The sequence below is a fragment of the Pseudorasbora parva genome, chromosome 7, assembly GCF_024679245.1.
Source record: "Pseudorasbora parva isolate DD20220531a chromosome 7, ASM2467924v1, whole genome shotgun sequence".
NCBI lineage: Eukaryota > Metazoa > Chordata > Actinopteri > Cypriniformes > Gobionidae > Pseudorasbora > Pseudorasbora parva.
Window position 1 is genome coordinate 3,563,039 of NC_090178.1, and position 18,020 is coordinate 3,581,058.

An 18,020-nucleotide genomic window follows, 5' to 3' on the forward strand; every position below is an offset into this window, starting at 1 on the left:
AATATTTTATGGTGAATTCTAACATCGAATTTTGCCTGCTGAGTGAAAGGCGTTGATTCAAACGGTGCCATTTGAGGTATTCTTCGTGCACAATAATGTCCCACATGCAGTGAGGAATGAGTTTATGACTGGAAAATGTAATCATTTGAATGCACACTAATAATAGTGATGCCAACACCGCTAATAACCGTCCTGTCCCAGCTCAGCGCTGTCAACACATTACACGCAGTGATGAAAAACAGGGCGTGCAAACCCAAAGACACGAGTCAGTGATCAGGAAGCTGATGGTCTGATTGAAAGATGAGGTGAGAAAAGTGTGCTCTATCGTGTCCTGATTTCCTGGACGACTGTTCACTTTGTGTTGATCCCGAAACGTCGAGCGATCGCTGTGTTAGCGAGGCATGGTGAGCCGTAATGATGTACGGAGCGTGTAGTGGCAAGCATCACACCAACATGTCACAGCTGATGTATGGGGCTGGGGATATGATTCAGCATTTATAATCATCAGCTAAATAATTTGACAGCCATCTTGAAGAAGAGCATATTTAATGGCTCCGCTCCAGAACCTGAGCCGCCTTACACAGACAGCATCCTAACTGATATTACACGCCATAAGTGACACTACAGTACAATAGTGACCAAAAGTCATGTCAGGAGGGGAGATTTGTTTTTAAGAACCCGTTCGACCATCAAAATATGAGGGAGATATTTTATAATAATGATGTATATAATGTTAAATATGAGGGAAGAATAAACACTAAACTTGGATAAGTTATTTGGCAGACAAAATTATTTGGCAAAATACTACGTTTGACAGGAAAAAGCATACACTGACTACATAATCGGCTATTAATATTTCGTTGGTTCTTATATTTGTTGTTTCGTTGCATTATCATCACAAATAAAGCAACTGACTCTAAGCACATTATGCAATATGCTTACAAAATATGAATAATATTGCAATAAAGGATGAAGATTTTCCGAGGCTGGGCATCACTTTTGGCCACTACTGTACATGCTCAGGATGTATGAAATATCAAAATAAAGTAAATCTGACACGCCTTTCACAATGAAGTAAATAAATGCGCTGCGTGTTTCAGAGCGAAGCGCGGCGCTGTGTTCATTTACACACATTCGGCTCATCATCGGGTGTTTTCAGCGTCTCGGGTTGCTTAAAAAACAATTTCACCAGATTTAAATGCTTATAAACCTGTTGTAAACAAAGCAGCAACTTTAAGCCCTCCCTGCGGTTTTTCAAAATAAAAGCTCAATGGTCAAATGTTTGAAAATGAAAACAAATATTTGTTGTAGATTTAAAAAAAATAATTTTAAATTACACACAATTTTTTAAAGTAATATTTCACAAAAAAAATGTTTTTTTTTACTCCGATGACTTAATGTTTTTTTATTATTATATTATATAATATGTAATATGTATGTATAATAAAATTTTTGTATTTATCATTTTATACAAATATTTAAATATTTAAAAACATATATTTTCAACATAATTTTTATTTTTATACAGAAGCACTCCTCTAAAACTCCTCAATCATTCTAGATAGATTACTTTCCAATTCTCAATTGTTTCCAAATTGAGCTATATTTAAATCATCTGATGAAAACCACTGCATTGTCGTAGAAACAGGAAACGCCAAATATCAGTACTTTTTTTTGTTAAACTGTGCTTGATGCAAAGCATTCTGGTATTGTCCACAATATAGCATCTTAAAAAGGCAGGATGAAGACACAAACCTTTCGGAAAGATGTTTGAACCGAACACACTGAGCCTCATCATACACGCGGTGCAATGCGACGGCAGTGTTTTTTGCTAGTTTCAGCCAGACGCAGTTCTCATGTTCACGTCCAGCTCCTCATTATTTAAATATCAAATGCACTGGCGCATCTGTTCACTGATGGTCGTCTGGTCTGAACACCAGGTGTGTTCAGGAGCATTGTTGGAGCGTCGCTAAAGTGAGGAACTGAAAACCACTGACCAACACACACCTGCTCTAAAGTCAATAGTGCAGGATTTCTGTGTTATTTAAAGGGTGTGTTAAGGTCTTTGCACACCGAGTCCGATATTCTCGAATGCGTTTTTTCGTATTCAAGATCCAAAATATTCGTCACGCACAGAGACCTTGCACACTGAGTACGATGCGTATTAATGAATGTGTTATGAAAAAGAAAAAAGCAAAACAAGACAAAGTGACGTCTAGTGAGGATGATTTGTTTGTCCTGAGGAGATATTGGGTTCATCCACTCCTGCGATCGCATAGAGAAGAGTTTCCCCTCCTATCAATCGAGATTATCCAGACCGACCGATTCAAAGTTTCAGTCTCAGTGGCTCAGTTTGATGCTTAGCTAGAGATACTGGAGCCACATGTTATAAAGAAGACCACTAATTTGATCCCGAACAGAGACTGGAAGCATGTCTATGGATCCGATCACACATACACATATTTTAGCTGTGATATAATAATATTTGTAGTATTTTTGCTAGAATAATATGTATGGTGGCTCTGAGTTGTCAAAACGTCTCTCAAGATGCGTTTTTACGGATGCGAAAACGCAGAAAATCAAACCTGTCCGATTTTTTTTGACGGACGAAACTTTCGGAGGCAGTGTGCAAGCGTGATTGACAACGTGAAGTCGAATTTATATTTTGACGTGCGTAAATTTCGGCAAAGGCCTTTAGTTACATGCGCCTATAGGTGGTGCATTTTTAACATATTAACAATAAAAGGATCCCTCTCTGGAGAAGCGTTCATTCTTTTCGCTCGCATGTAAATAGCGAATTCTCCATGGTGTGAGCGCAACTGGCTTTTAAAGGGAAAGGGAGATGGGACTCTGATTGGTTTATTGCACAAAACACACCCAAGAATCTTTAAGAGACGAGGGACGACCCTTTTAGACCATGCGCCTGGCACATTGACCGTTTTTTTACATTGTTAAACTAGCAAAAGTGGATTCGGACACGACCTAAGTGCACCTGCGCTACGCCTCAGATCATTAAAATAAGGCCTTCCGATGCCTTAAAATGCTTCCTATGTAGGCAGCAAGTTCTTGGAGCTCATGTGTGATGATGCATCTGTCAAACTAGGATAAGACAACCTACTATACATTATGCCGTACTCTTCTTCAACCCATGCAGCAAGTCTTTTATATCATATGTAGTTCTGTGCCTCTGTTCTAGTCGGGATCCCTAACAAAAGCTTGCAGAGACTGCAGTATGTTCAGAATAGTGCAGCAAGGATCCTGTTAAAAGTGTTCGAAACTACGATCACACCCATTCTCCATTCACTTCACTGGCTTCCTGTTTCCGCCAGGATTGAATATAACCCACCAGTGCATCTATCGAAATGCCCCATCCCATCTGAAAGAACAACGCACACCTTCAATTACAGCTCAATCACTTCGTTCAACAAATTCAAACCGTTCTGCCCCTGCTCGTCGACATCTCGAGACTTTAAAAAAAGGACTAAAACATTTCTTTTTAGGAGAACTTTTAACTATTAAATCTATTAGTGTTTTCCATTTTTAAATGACTAACTGTAGCACTTTGAGATTTGTTCCACACTGCAAAAAATGCTCTTATTATTTAGTATATTTTTCATGTTTCCAGTTTAAAAAATTCTTAAATCAAGATGCATTTGCTATACAAGTAAACTGACATAAGATATTTTAGCTTGTTTTCTGGGGAAAATATAAAAGTTTTTGCTTGAAACAAGCAAAATGATCCGCCAATGGGGTGAGAAAAATAATCGTATTTCTGTTTTGGACGAAAACAAGAAACAAGATTTTTTTTCTCACCCCATTGGCAGATCATTTTGCTTGTTTCAAGCAAAAACTCACTTCATTTTGATTTTATTTTTAAGAAAACATATCTCATGTCATTTTACTTATCTAGTAAATGCATCTTGATTTAATTTTTTTTTGATATTTAGACTGGAAACAAGACAAAATTACTAAGTAAGAAGAGCATTTTTTGCAGTGCAAATGTAAAGTGCAATACAAATAAAGTGTGTCATTATTATTATTATTATTATTGTACCTGCGTCCTGTTGAAGGCCACACGGGCGAACACGGCCTGGGAGATGCCCGCCCTCTTCAGCTCGTCTCTCACCCACTGGTAGATTTCGGAGGAGACCTCGGAGTTGGATGACACTTGCGCGTCCATCGGTTTGTTGAGCGCGCGGTTGACGGGCGGGTGGTTGAGATATTGCTGACTCAGGGACTGCTGGGCCAGGAGGCGGTTGACGGCGTACTGTTGGTTGAGGATCTGAGCCATTACCATCTGCTGGCTCACCAGCTGAGGACTGATGGGTGTGGATACGAGGCCGGGGTGCAAGCCTGGGAGCTGGGCTCGTCCGGGGGCCTGGCTGCTGTGGGACAGGGGCACCGGGGACGGAGGCTGCTCCGCTGTGCTGCCCGGGATGGGCTGCTGACTGAAGCTCAGGTGGTTTGTTCCGGGTGGAGAGAGATCGGACAGACCGTCCATCTCAGCTAAAGGTGGACACAGAAGAGGAAGTGTCAATGCACAGGGTTCACACCGTTTTAACTGACAACTACCTGATGGGAAATGAGGTGTGTGTGTGTGTGTGTGTGTGTGTGTGTATGTTAGTGAAATATCAGGACACAAATGTGTAAAATGACATGGGTATGACACCAGTATTACAGGAGAGGGTGTAATATGAGGACATTACCCATGTCCCCACTTTTCAAAAGGCTTATAAATCATACAGGAATTTGTATGAGAAAGTAAAAATGCAGAATGTTTCATGTGATGGGTAGGTTTAGGGGTAGTGTGTGTGTGTGTGTGCGCATTTTAGGGAAATATCAGGACACAAATGTGTATAATGACATGGGTATGACAGGAGAGGGTGAAATATGAAGACATTACCCATGTCCCCACTTTTCAAAAGGCTTATAAATCATACAGGATGCGGGGGGTTTTTTGTTGAGGAAGTAAAAATGCAGAATGTGTGTGTGTGGGGGGGGGGGGGGGGGGGGTTTGTCACAATAGCAATATTTCAGTAATTGATCCCGATAACAGTGAAATTTCCAAATTTCTATGCTACTGTACTTGCTTATTCTCTTTTATTAAAAAAATAATAAAACATTAATATAAATATGAACAAATTAAATTAGTGGCATGTAGTGGAAGCATTTCTTAATTCAGTAAATACTGTTTCAAGTAATTATCTGTGTAAACAGTCATTAATAAAGAGCACAGTAAGTGCTCTTCTCTTTATCTTGTCAATATTGTGTTGTTTGATTCATATTTACAGCAAAATAGAAGGCAGCAGGTCTAATCTGAAACAAATCTGATTTTCATCCTGCCCGTTTACATTAACTTGACACGAAATGACTCTGTTTACACTGAAACTTCATTCAAAAATATTATTATATATTACCATAAAAAAGAAGCACATTTTTTAGTATCAACTTGCCACCAAAGTGCCAAGTCTTTATGCTTTTGCCCCCCCCCCCGTGCACTAAATGAATAGTAAATAAATAATAAAATTAGTGCTGTCAAATCGATTAAACACTTTTATAATAAGCTAGACATGACCTGAAGTCAAAAGGAAAAGGTTTCAAACCAAACGATGCCAATCGAACCCGTTCCAACCTACCATTACTACAGTAACCCAGCACAACCTCTCTAATATAATGGGGCACATTGTGTGACCTGTATCTGCATAAATTGGCAGCACCAGAAATTAGTTTATAATGTCCATGGCCAAATCATGTGAGCAATAACAACAAGCCAGTGTGGGCTGAAGCAGCGAGCGGGACGTCTTCACATCGACCGAGCCAGAGAGCGACACACTTGAATCGTCCTTTTATGCTCTTAATTCTAAAACAAGGTACACAAGCTGGCTAATATGAAATTTTGGGAAAGTCTAAATATAGCCGGAGCGCGTTACGCTGGAAGTCCAGAGCCGGCCTCATAAACAGGTCAGCCATCAGATGCGGTCTGATTCTTTTAAATCAAGAGTTTTGTGTAAAATGTCTTTATTGAAATAATTCTGCCATTACAAACCCATCTCTTCTGAAAGACAGTGCATGGACTGCTTTAGTGAGCTAATTTGTCCATTTTTAAAGCTTTTTTGAGTTGTTGCACTAAAAAGAGTGATCAATTTCTCCTTTTATTTTTTACATTGACAAACTAACAGCTTACAGAGTTGGAACAACATAAAGGTATATTATATATATATATATATATATATATATATATATACATATATATATACATATATATATATATATATATGATAGAAAGGATATATGAGAAAGGATAGTTAATCACATTTTGAAAATATTAGCATGCCCAATTATCAATTTTAGGCGATATGTCCTATATTATTTTTATTCCTTTTAATTGTTCAGTTTGTTTTGTATTGTTTGTATTCAATATATATATATATATATATATATATATATATATATATATATATATATATATATATATATATATATATATATATATATATATATATATATATATATATATATATATATATATATATATATAATATTTTTTAGTGCTGTCAAATTGATTAATTGCATCTAACATAAGTTGTTTTGTGTATATAGGTACAGTATTATGTAGTGTGTATCTAATTTATATTATATTATATTATATTATATTATATTATATTATATTATATTATATTATATTATATTATATTATATTATATTATATTATATTATATTATATTATATTATATTATATTATATTATATATGCTGGGGAAAATGAATAAAACGCATCCAAAATAAAAGTTCGCGTTTATATATTGTGTGTGTGTACTATGTATAATTATTACGTATATATAAACACACACGTGCATGTATATATTTAAGAAATATGCCATATTTTTATATTTATAAGAAATTATATTTACAGAATATACATGCAAATATTTCTTAAATACCATCATATTATATAATAAATGCCAAACTAGTAGTTTAAATGACTGAAGTGTTGTGCCTTTTTTGAAACACATGTAATAATAAACTTTATATTGCACTTTTCAGGCATAAAATGCATTTTAAAGGGCTGTAAATAAATGATATAGTAGTCAGCTGAAAGAGATTGTTTTAAAGACGATGAGAAACAATGCCCATCACCTACTAACACGCCGCCATCACAATCTTACGGATTTTATGGAGTGCAAAAAAAAAAAAAAATATCAAAAATATTTCAACGGGAAGATAAAAAGCAGATTAAGTGCATGGAAACTCTCCAGAGATGCGCACAATAAGCACAAGGACGCAAACATGTGTCTGAACTGACAGCGAGCACAAAGCCGCGGCTGTTCTTTTCAATATCAGCAGAAAGTGAGAAGGAACGGGAAAAAACAAACAAACAAAATTGGGTAATAATCAAAGCTCTCCCATAATCCCCTCATTCCTGTGCTCTGATGTTACGCTATGCCTCTCAGTTGTGTTTTTTGGTGTTGAAAACGGCTGGGGGGCACACACTTTTCCACACAAATTGAAAAGGTTGGAAGAAAGCGTTCGCAGGCCGCGTTTGCAGCGGCACAGACAGAGCACCGGAGTCCCTCCTGTGGAATTCGGCACAAAGCAGGCTGGGATTAGGAGCACAATGGGAGAGAGAATGTGGGCTGAGGGGAGGGAGTAAAACCCCACGGCCCGGCTGCGCCTGAATGGGAGCGATGCTGGGCTAGAGACGCCTCGCCACACTCCGAAAGATCCTGCCAGATCCGCCTCTCTCTGACCACTTGAGGAACCAAGCAGGGTGGACGCGTTGTGTCCCAGACAGCGCATTCAAGACATCGTTTAACCATTAGCAGTGCTCTCTAGGAGTCAAACCCACAACCTTGGCACAGCTTTCCATTCCTGCAGTTTAAATTAAAGCTACACTGTGTAACTTTTTTAGTTTATTCTTAGCTAAAAACACTTAGTTCTTTCAAAAATATATGTGCTCATTAATGTATATTTACTTCTTTCAAGTAATAAAGTATTCTCGCAAGTTTATAATATGCCATTGAAAATACATACGGGTGAGGGGTTCGAATGCCGGTCGCCATGTTGCTCCTCCATCTTGAAAGTACATTAGCCAAAGAGGGACATACCCGTAAATTCAAGCTTCGCCGTTCGCGTTTTAACACTCGATGGCACCGTGTCGAATGTGAAGAGGGGGATTGCCATGTTAATCTTGGACTAAATCGGCCACCGTAGGAGTTAAAACAAAATCGGAATTGAGAGAAACAGAAACTAATATTAACTGGATGGTCATATACCTTTAACCCGCTAGATGGGGGGAAATGTCACACAGTGGAGCTTTAAAGAGTAGCAATGCCAAGGTCATGGGTTTAATTTCCAGGCAATGCATCAACTGAATAAACGTATACCTTGAATGCAATGCAAGTTGTACATTTATTTATGTAGCACCTTACACAATACTATAAGTCACTTCACGGTAATAAACAGGGAAATAACAGTATTAATGTTGCACAATCCTTCAATTGTGAAACATTCGATTTCAGCTTTAGATCTGAATCGAAGAAAGCATCTACCAAACGCACCATAGCGTCATGCATTCCAAGCTCCACCCATAATACTCTCATTGGTCAAAAAAAAAATCCCAATTTATACGCCGTTTCAGAATGTTTGTAAACAATCAGCACCAAGATACGTCCGGGTGGCAGAACGCGAGCGGCGAGACTGACAAACTGAAGAGATCCAGCCGGCTACTGTTAACACTTACAGAGTTAAGAACATTGTTGTTGATTAAAGTTGAAACTATGACGAAAACGTGTTGTGTTTGGGGTTACGCCGTCAGATATACAGCAAAAGGTGTAGGATTGTATCGATTTCCTTCAGAAAAAAGTAAATATATCCAGCAAAATCTGTGTGAGAGGAGGCTAAAGCCTAGTTCAGACTGCACGATTTTCAAACTCGTCGGGTCACTGCTCTTTTCACACTGTATGACTATCTGGGGTATTATTCAGTCACTGCTGTATTCACACTGACCGATGGTTTGACGACAGAGGAGTTCACACTGCATGACTGAACAAGGAAGAATCGCCGACAACTCTCTCTCTCTCCCGTGCGCAAACTACGTTTCCCAAACACGTGCGATGTGACGAGTAAACAATGCGAGATCACACGTGTCAGACCGGAGTTCTCGCGCGAGACTTGGAATTGTTATTAAAAATGATAAACTGCACAAAGTTTGCTTCAAATTGTATGTGCGCTGATTTGTGGAGAAAAAGAAAAAAGATTATGGCGGAAGAAATTGTTGGAGAGACAGAGGGAGACAGGATTTTGTTCTGCAAAAACAGTTTGAGGTAAATAAATAATTTTGTAATGTGCTGCTGCTGTGGCTGGACGTGCAAATGTTTGGCCTTTGTTTCTGTTTGATAGAATTGTAAATATATCTATTAAAATACTGATATTCTGCTCTATAACTCCTCCCTGAACGTCCTGCTGCCCTGTATCTCACTCTTTCATTGGCTGTCGGTCATCGCCGATGTAATTTTCAGTCAGAACGCTGTTCACACAGCAGGAGTTTGAATCGCCGACAGCTCCAGATATTTAGCATGCCAAATATCTCACCGGCGTCGGCGACTCGTCGGCGATTCTCTCTGATCGCGTCTTTGATCATTCACACTGCGTGATTGTCACTCGCGTGCACGAGCAACGATTTGCCTGTGATCTCGGGCATTTGTCGGCGATTTCACAAAACCTGTCGGCGACTCAAAATCGGGGCAAAAATCGGGCAGTGTGAACTAGGCTTAAAGCGAGTGGACGTCGTCAAAAGTGGCGCTACAGAGAAGTATTCTCAAAACGGTCCATCTACAAAATCACAGCAGAGCATAATTATCTTCAGCTGGGGAAAATCAAGACTAATATAAGTTTGAAAGAAATAAGAAAAAGCTAAACATAGTTGTAGGCTGATGGATGATTGATGTGTGTACCACATTGGTTTCATCATCACCGAGAGTTTAGTTTGAGTGAATGCCTAACGTTAGCGGAGTAGCGCTAGTCTCCACCACGCTATCCTTTTGACTGTCAGCTCACGTCTGTGCCATCTGATCCGACCGAGCAACAGAAAACCATCATAGCCTTTTTAGTTAGATAACAGGAAAATAGACCATCTACGATAGCCTAACATATTGTAAGTCAAACATCAACAGACACTAAAATAACTACTCAATGGTAGGCTGAAGGTCATTTAAAAATGATGGTATTAGACTAGCGCTACATCTACTGGAGCAAGGTTAGGCATTTTATGTATTGCCATCTCCTGAATTAGTTAATCAGTCCCTCAAAAATCATGTTAACTATGTCTGAATCCCAAGCAATTTACTAGCGCTGCCATAGGAACGCTTCGGCTTTTGCCATCCGGAAGAACGTTTATTACTGTTGTGACGTCATGCTGAATTGTCCTATACTGAATGTTAAACATCACGTGTGTTCTGATTGGCTGTGTACGTCAAAACGAAACCATAAAAATGGAAATAATACACTGTGTAAAAAAAAAAAAAAAAAAAAGTGTCCAATTGAACATGTTCCAGTGACTGATCACATCTAAATTGCTGAATTTAAATTCTGTAAATTGATGCAATTTAATTCATAGAAATTAAATTCGGCCATCTGAAAAATTTAGATGTGATCAGTCACTGGAACATGTTCAATTGGAGACCAGATTTTTTTTACGGTGTATATCACGTTAGACATACATATAATAAATATAACGTTACAGATATTTGGCAATTAGTATACATGTATTACTATTATCTATGGAAGGTCGTTTCCGACACACAAAAAAGTCGCAATTATCTTTGAAAATGTTTATCCCATAATTGTTTATGTCTTGCAATTACGACCTTTTTCCCTTCAGAATTGTTATGAAGTCAGAATTGTGAGAAAAGTCAGAATAGTGAGATATAAACTCGCAATTGTGTGTTATACAGTAAGAATTTTCACAATTTTCACAAAGACTTCTCACAATTCTGACTTTATAACACACAATTAAAGGTTTATATCTCATTACTGTGAATCGATATAAAGTTGCAATGACCTTGCATCATAGCAAAAAGTAACTATATTACTAGAACTTTAATCAGCTAAATGTGACTAAGATAACATTAATATTATGATTTTCTGTAAAGCTGCTTTGAAACAATGTGTATCGTGAAAAGCGCTAGACAAATACATGCGAGCCGGCTATCGTTTAGTGCAACAACAACAGAAAACAAAGGTATACGTGCATATATGTATATCTGCGTCATCTGATATCAGATGCTGCAGCCGTCAGAATTGGAGCTCAAGCGCTCATGTATGATATATGATACAGCTGCGGTGCGTCACGTGACCTACCTAACGTGGTGGCACGTGGACTGTCGTGGAGGACACACGTCCCCAGGTAGCCCTCCAGCTGGGAGGGCTGGCGCACGACTGTGCGGATGAACACACACACACACACACACACATTCACAGGTGTGGAGAGAGAAAGAGAGTGTTAGTGAGGGTAAAAATGAACAGGAAACAAGAGGCAGATGTCAAGAGCTGAAGTACAACAACCTGACTGACTCACTAACAGGTGCGTTTGAACACTCGTCGCTGTATTGTGTGCGGCGCAACGATTACATGTTGAAGTCACTAAGATTGTTTTTGTCTTGAGCACGATTTTAGTTAGGCTTTCATGTTAGCTAAATATAAAGAACATAAGCAAATGAGGTATATTAAGAAAAACAGATAGCGAGACCGATAAAGAGAGAAAGAGAGAGATTGACAGACAGAGACTGATTGAGAGACAGATAGAGACTGATTGAGAGACAGACAGACAGAGCGGCAGAGAGACAGACAGAGAGAGACGGACAGAGAGAGACGGACAGATAGAGAGGCAGAGAGACAGACAGAGAGAGATGGACAGATAGAGAGGCAGAGAGACGGACAGATAGAGAGGCAGAGAGACAGACAGAGAGACAGACAGAGACGGACAGATAGAGAGGCAGAGAGACAGACAGAGAGAGATGGACAGACAGAGAGAGATGGACAGACAGAGAGAGATGGACAGACAGAGAGAGACGGACAGATAGAGAGGCAGAGAGACAGACAGAGAGAGATGGACAGACAGAGATGGACAGACAGAGAGAGATGGACAGACAGAGATGGACAGATAGAGAGATGGACAGAGAGAGGCAGAGAGACAGACAGAGAGAGATGGACAGAGAGAGATGGACAGATAGAGAGATGGACAGAGAGAGAGATGGACAAATAGAGAGATGGAGAGATAGAGAGAGATGGACAGATAGAGAGAGATGGACAGATAGAGATGGACAGACAGAGATGGACAGATAGAGATGGACAGAGAGAGAGGGAGAGATAGAGAGAGATGGACAGATAGAGAGAGATGGACAGATAGAGATGGACAGACAGAGAGAGATGGACAGAGAGAGATGGACAGATAGAGATGGACAGACAGAGAGAGATGGACAGACAGAGAGAGATGGACAGACAGAGAGAGATGGACAGACAGACAGAGATGGACAGAGAGAGATGGACAGAGAGACAGACAGAGAGAGATAGACAGAGAGAGATGGACAGAGAGACAGACAGAGAGAGATAGACAGAGAGAGATGGACAGAGAGAGAGGGAGGCAGATTTTGGTCCCAGTTTTGACGGTCTGATGTGACGGACAGATCTTCAAGCGCTCCTCTTACCTATCATGTCTTTCGTCTTCTTGAAATGTTTGTACCAGCGTCCGAACTCTTGACACTTGGCCGCAGACACGTTTGCATAGTAAGTGCTGTTAACAATTGAGGAAATCATACTCTGCAAGACAAAATTGCATATGGTTTAAGATTCACGTTCACACACACAACACCAAATCCTGTCACTCTGAGCATTATGAATAGTGTCACATCTTGATCCTAGAAACGGTAAGAAATGCGATGCATGCACAATTTATTCCTGCAGTAATATAAACTTAAAAATACATGTCCCTTTAACAAATGCCACAGAGTATGAAAGAGGACGCATACAGGAGGAGAGCCGATATCAATGAACTCATATTCCCGATCTGTTTTCACAGCCGGAGCTGCATGTGGAGACCACACAACGAGTTCACGGCTCCTCGCTGCCCTAACAGCATGTTTCCTATTCATCTCCTCTGCTTTCTTCTTTTTCTATTTTAATACATTCCACTCCAAAAAAAGCTGAGATTCTTTTTCATTAAACCCAACACTTAACACCCTAATAGCCCAGGGCTACATAGCGCAGAAATTGTTTTGATTGTTATAAATATTCAAAAGATGAAACCATCTGTTTTTAAATTACAGGTACGGCAGCTTTATCATTTTTATAACATGAGCACTTGGGGACGTGGAGGCTGGGAGGAGGGGGTGGCTCCGACAGAGGAACAACGGCACCTTCGAGTTTGAGTTCATGGAGAACTTCAGCGTTCCCCTTCACACATGCTCCAACCGCTCCAATGCATCGGAGCAAACGCAGAGATGGAGCTTCAGTGGCTGATATGCATCCATCATCAAGAACCATAAGCTGTTGTTCCTGACGTGACATTATAAGTTGGTGTGGGAACTCACAAACGTTCTTTTTTGACATCATATAGAACTCATATGTTCTTATGTCATTTCTTATGTTCTTATGTTCTCCTTTTTCCATTGTTGCACTTTGAGATTCTTCGGAATGAAGTGTTATAAATAAAATATATTATTATTTCAAATGGAGTTTTAAACCATGTGTGTGAAGTTTGCCTATGACATAGGGAATTTAAAAAGGCTCAATGACATCACAGGGAATTTAAAAAGGCTCAATGACATCACAGTGGATTTAAAAAGGCTCTATGACATCACAGGGAATTTTAAAAGGCTCTATGACATCACAGTGAATTTAAAAAGGCTCAATGACATCACAGGGAATTTAAAAAGGCTCTATGACATCACAGGGAATTTTAAAAGGCTCTATGACATCACAGTGAATTTAAAAAGGCTCAATGACATCATAGGGAATTAAAAAAGACTATGACATCACAGTGAATTTAAAAAGACTGACATCACAGTGAATTTAAAAAGACTATGACATCATAGGGAATTTAAAAAGGTTCTATGACATCATAGGGAATTTAAAAAGGCTATAGGTGTGTTCGACATCGGCTGCGGCTGGATGCATGCGATCGGCGAGAGTAGCCGAGTGCAGGCGGGGAGAAGCTGCAGACGGACACGTGAAGTCGGACACTTTCTGCTTCCCGCAGTGACGCTTGCACTGTGTTTGCAAACTAATATTTAACATCGCGGCTACATGAAAAAAGGGTTTTACTATTAAAAATAAATGATTTGTGAGCATTAGCATAACGTAAGGTTTTAGAATAAACACCTAACACACGTGATCGCTGTCATCCGGTGAATCGGCCAATCGTGGATCAGCTGTGTCGTCATCAGAGCTCGAGCAGCCTCCTGCAGTCGCCCTTGAGAATCTGCAGCGGCTGCATCAGCCGGCTACTCTCGAATCGCTCTCGCGGTACTTTGTTGACATTCGTCAGTCACGTGCCGTCGGCACTGTCTCAAGTCAGACAACATTTCTAACCGGCATGCACTGCTTCAAGTCAGCCGCCGATCGGTCTGCGCATCGCTGGGTGTAGTCGAACAAGCCTCATCACACCATAGGGAATTAAAAAAGGCTCTATGACATCATAGGGAACTAAAAAGACTCTGACATCATAAGGAACTTCACTTATGGCATAGAAGACAGCGCAACACACGTGGTAATCTGAAAGCCACGCCCACTGGGGAGGAAACAAACCAACCGTCTCCATTGACTTTCTATTGTGGGAAGCGCCTCCTTGTTATTTCTGACTTATAACAAAAACTTGCAATGTCTAAAAGATGAAATGTGACAAGGTGTACAGAAAACAAGCTAAAAAACCCAGAAGTGTTTATAAACCGCTGACCCAAAAAACGAGCGTTTAAAGACATAAGTGCATACATGCAATAGAGACAGAGCATGACATGTTATATTACACTGAGAACTACACACACTGGAGGGGAAAGTAGTCAGCGACAGGAAATAGAATATATAAAACTGACATTTGGATAGATATTTGAGAAGATGTTTACTGCGCATGTAGGCAAACTGAGTTTTAGGATCCCAAAATTGACCCATTCCTCCTGCTAAAGCTTCACATCTTATTCTATCCGCGTTTACGTAGGTTTTTTTGGGGAGTGCGGGGGGGGGGGGGGGGGGGGAGAGCTTATAAAAACGTAGTTATGTGTTTTTTATCTTGTTTGCTGCACATTTTGTCACATATAAGCATTTAGACATTGTTCTTTTTGTTTTTTTTATAATTCCAAAATGACAAGGAGGCAGCATCAGGCAATACAAAGTCAATGGAGAGCGTTGGATTGTGTCGCCCCCAGGATTAGAATTTAGTTCAATTAGGGCATTTAAGTAGCTTTAATAAACGTGTGTGGTTTGCATCTTGAGAACAAAATGGCACTGACATATGTAAAGATATGCGGAAACAGCTCAAACATGTCTGTGAAATGTCTACGAAAGCACGAGTTTACAAATATGGAACTTTAAAATGTTCTTTATGCCCCGGTGAAATTTAAATGGTTCTATATATGATATCATGGAGTTTTGAATTTAACCAGACTTTATGACATCATATGCAACTTACTGGCCCGGTTTCACAGGATTAGGCATTACGACATTTAAGGACATTTACTTTTATAAAAGTGCCATAGAAAAAGAAAAAAAAAACATCACTGATGTGCATCTTGAGACAAAACAATGACACTGACATATTTTAAGATATAGCAGTGCAAGGAGCTCAATTATGCATTTTAGTCTAGGGCTAGCTTAAGCCTAGTCTGTGAACCCCGGGGTAAATTTGCTTATGGCGCGTTATGGAAATATGGTAACAATATAGTTTAGGGTTCAATTCTCACTATTAACTAGTTGTTTATTACCTTGCAAATTACTGGAATGTTTATTAATACTTGCCATCCCTTAATCTACCAATACCTAAACTTAACAACTACTTTACTAACTATTACTAAGCAGTAATTAGAAGTTTATTAAGGCAAAAAAAAAAAAATCGTAGTTAATAGTGAGAATTGGATCTTAAATTGCTCAGTTTTCATATGGAGTTTTAACTCTTACATCATATGAAACTTAAAGGATTACTTCACTTCCAAATGAAATTTTTGAGAAAAGTTTTTCAAGGAAAACATTCCAGGATTTTTCTCCTCATAATGGACTTCAATGGGAACCAACGGCTGAAGGTCCAAATCAATGCAGTCTCAGAGGAAGAGCTTCACAGACTGACCAATCCCAGAGGAATAGAGTCTGATCCAGACAAACCATCAGACATTTTCAAGACTATATAAACATTTATATACTTTAAGTTGGAAAGGTCACGTCTGTGACGGATGTGGAAGTACTAACCTTTACAAAAATAAAGATAAAACAACGATTTCAAAGTTGGAGGAGAACATGATATGGAGTTTTTCGGCACTGGGTTGGTACTTTCACGTGCATCACGTGAGGGGCGTGACCTTTCCGACGCGCTAATGTCATACACCGTGAAGAAGCACAACACTGAAGTCGTGCGATTGTGATTAAAAAGTATATGTTTTTTAAAAATGTCTGATGGTTTGTCTGGATCAGACTATTCCTCTGGGATCGGTCCGAGTCTCTGAAGCTCTTCCTCTGAAACTGCATTGATTTGGACCTTCAGCCGTAGGTTCCCATCGAAGTCCACTATGTGGAGAAAAATCCTGGAATAGTTTCCTCAAAAAACTTCATTTCTTTTCGACCGAAGAAAGAAAGACATGAACATCTTGGATGAGATGAGGGTGAGGACATTATCAGGACATTTGTATTCTAAAGTGAACTAAAAAAAAAAGGTTTGCTAACGGTATAATATGAACATTTTAATGGCAAAAATATGTATATTCTCTGGCACAGAACATGAACGAAAACAGAAGCTCTTTAAGTTCCACATCAAAAATGCTTTTCTTACTTAGTATTTGTGTGTTGTTTCTAGTCCAAACATCTAACAATTCTTAAAACAAGACTTATTTAGTAGACAAGTAAAAATTATTGTCTTGTTTTGGGGGGAAAAATTACTCAAAATTAAGAGTTTTTGCTTAAAATAAGACAAAAATGTGCTTAAAATAATCTGCCAGTGGGGTAAGCAAAATAATCATAAAACAACTGCCTTAACAACGATAAGAGCGAAGTCATGCTCATTGGTTCACCACACCAGTTACGTAGAATAGAGCCGCCATCCTTACAGGTGGATGACTCCATTGTACAGTTTAAAGACAACTTAAAAAATCTGGAGGTGATATTTGATCCTAACCTAACGCTCGACTTACAGGTTAGAAACACTGTTAAAGTATCCTTCTTGCTGACTGGAATTTCAAATTGCAGTTGGTTCAAAATTCAGCGACACACATTTTAACTGGAACCAGTGCAAGAGATCATATTACACCTATTCTTAAATCACTGCACTGGCTGCCAGTTATATTTCGGATTGATTTTAAAGTTTAACTACTGGCCTACAAAGCATTAAAGGGGGGGTGAAATGCTGTTTCATGCATACTGAGCTTTTTACACTGTTAAAGACTTGGATTGCCATCCTAAACATAGACAAAGTTTCAAAAACTAATGTTAGACGTTTGATGGGGTATTTCTGTGTCAAAAATACTCCTTCTGGTTTCTCACAAGTTTCGGAGAGTTTTTTTCGAGTATGGGTCGGCTTGACGTTAATAAGAGCGGAAGGTCCTTGTATGGGCCGTACGGGCTCTTCTCCCGGAGGGTACGCGCGCGTGACTAGAGCGAGAGAGGAAATGCACGGCCATAAACACTGCTCTCAGGTGCAGATCCACTCGTCTGTGCAACACTTGTCGCGCCGCGCTCCACTTTATTCCTATGGGTGACGTCGAGCGACTTTAATACGCCCGCACAGCATTCCAGGAAGGCAGCGCTGCATTTGAACCGATTTGAACGCAG

The 18,020-nt window shown here is 39.4% G+C and overlaps 1 protein-coding gene across 6 annotated transcripts in view; it reads right to left on the reverse strand.

Annotated features, from left to right (window-relative positions):
* The window catches only part of satb1b (SATB homeobox 1b), an 82,102-nt gene that overhangs the window by 33,180 nt on the left and 30,902 nt on the right, over positions 1–18,020 (reverse strand). For 4 of the 6 annotated variants that reach the window (XM_067447790.1, XM_067447791.1, XM_067447788.1 and 1 more), the window contains exons 6-8: positions 12,704–12,815; positions 11,358–11,435; positions 4,055–4,506 (exon numbers count right to left, since the gene is read on the reverse strand). In XM_067447790.1, the coding sequence (XP_067303891.1) occupies positions 4,055–4,506; positions 11,358–11,435; positions 12,704–12,815 (642 nt within the window). The remainder of the gene's footprint in view (positions 1–4,054; positions 4,507–11,357; positions 11,436–12,703; positions 12,816–18,020) is intronic. The other 2 variants (XM_067447792.1, XM_067447793.1) reach the window with 1 other exon arrangement.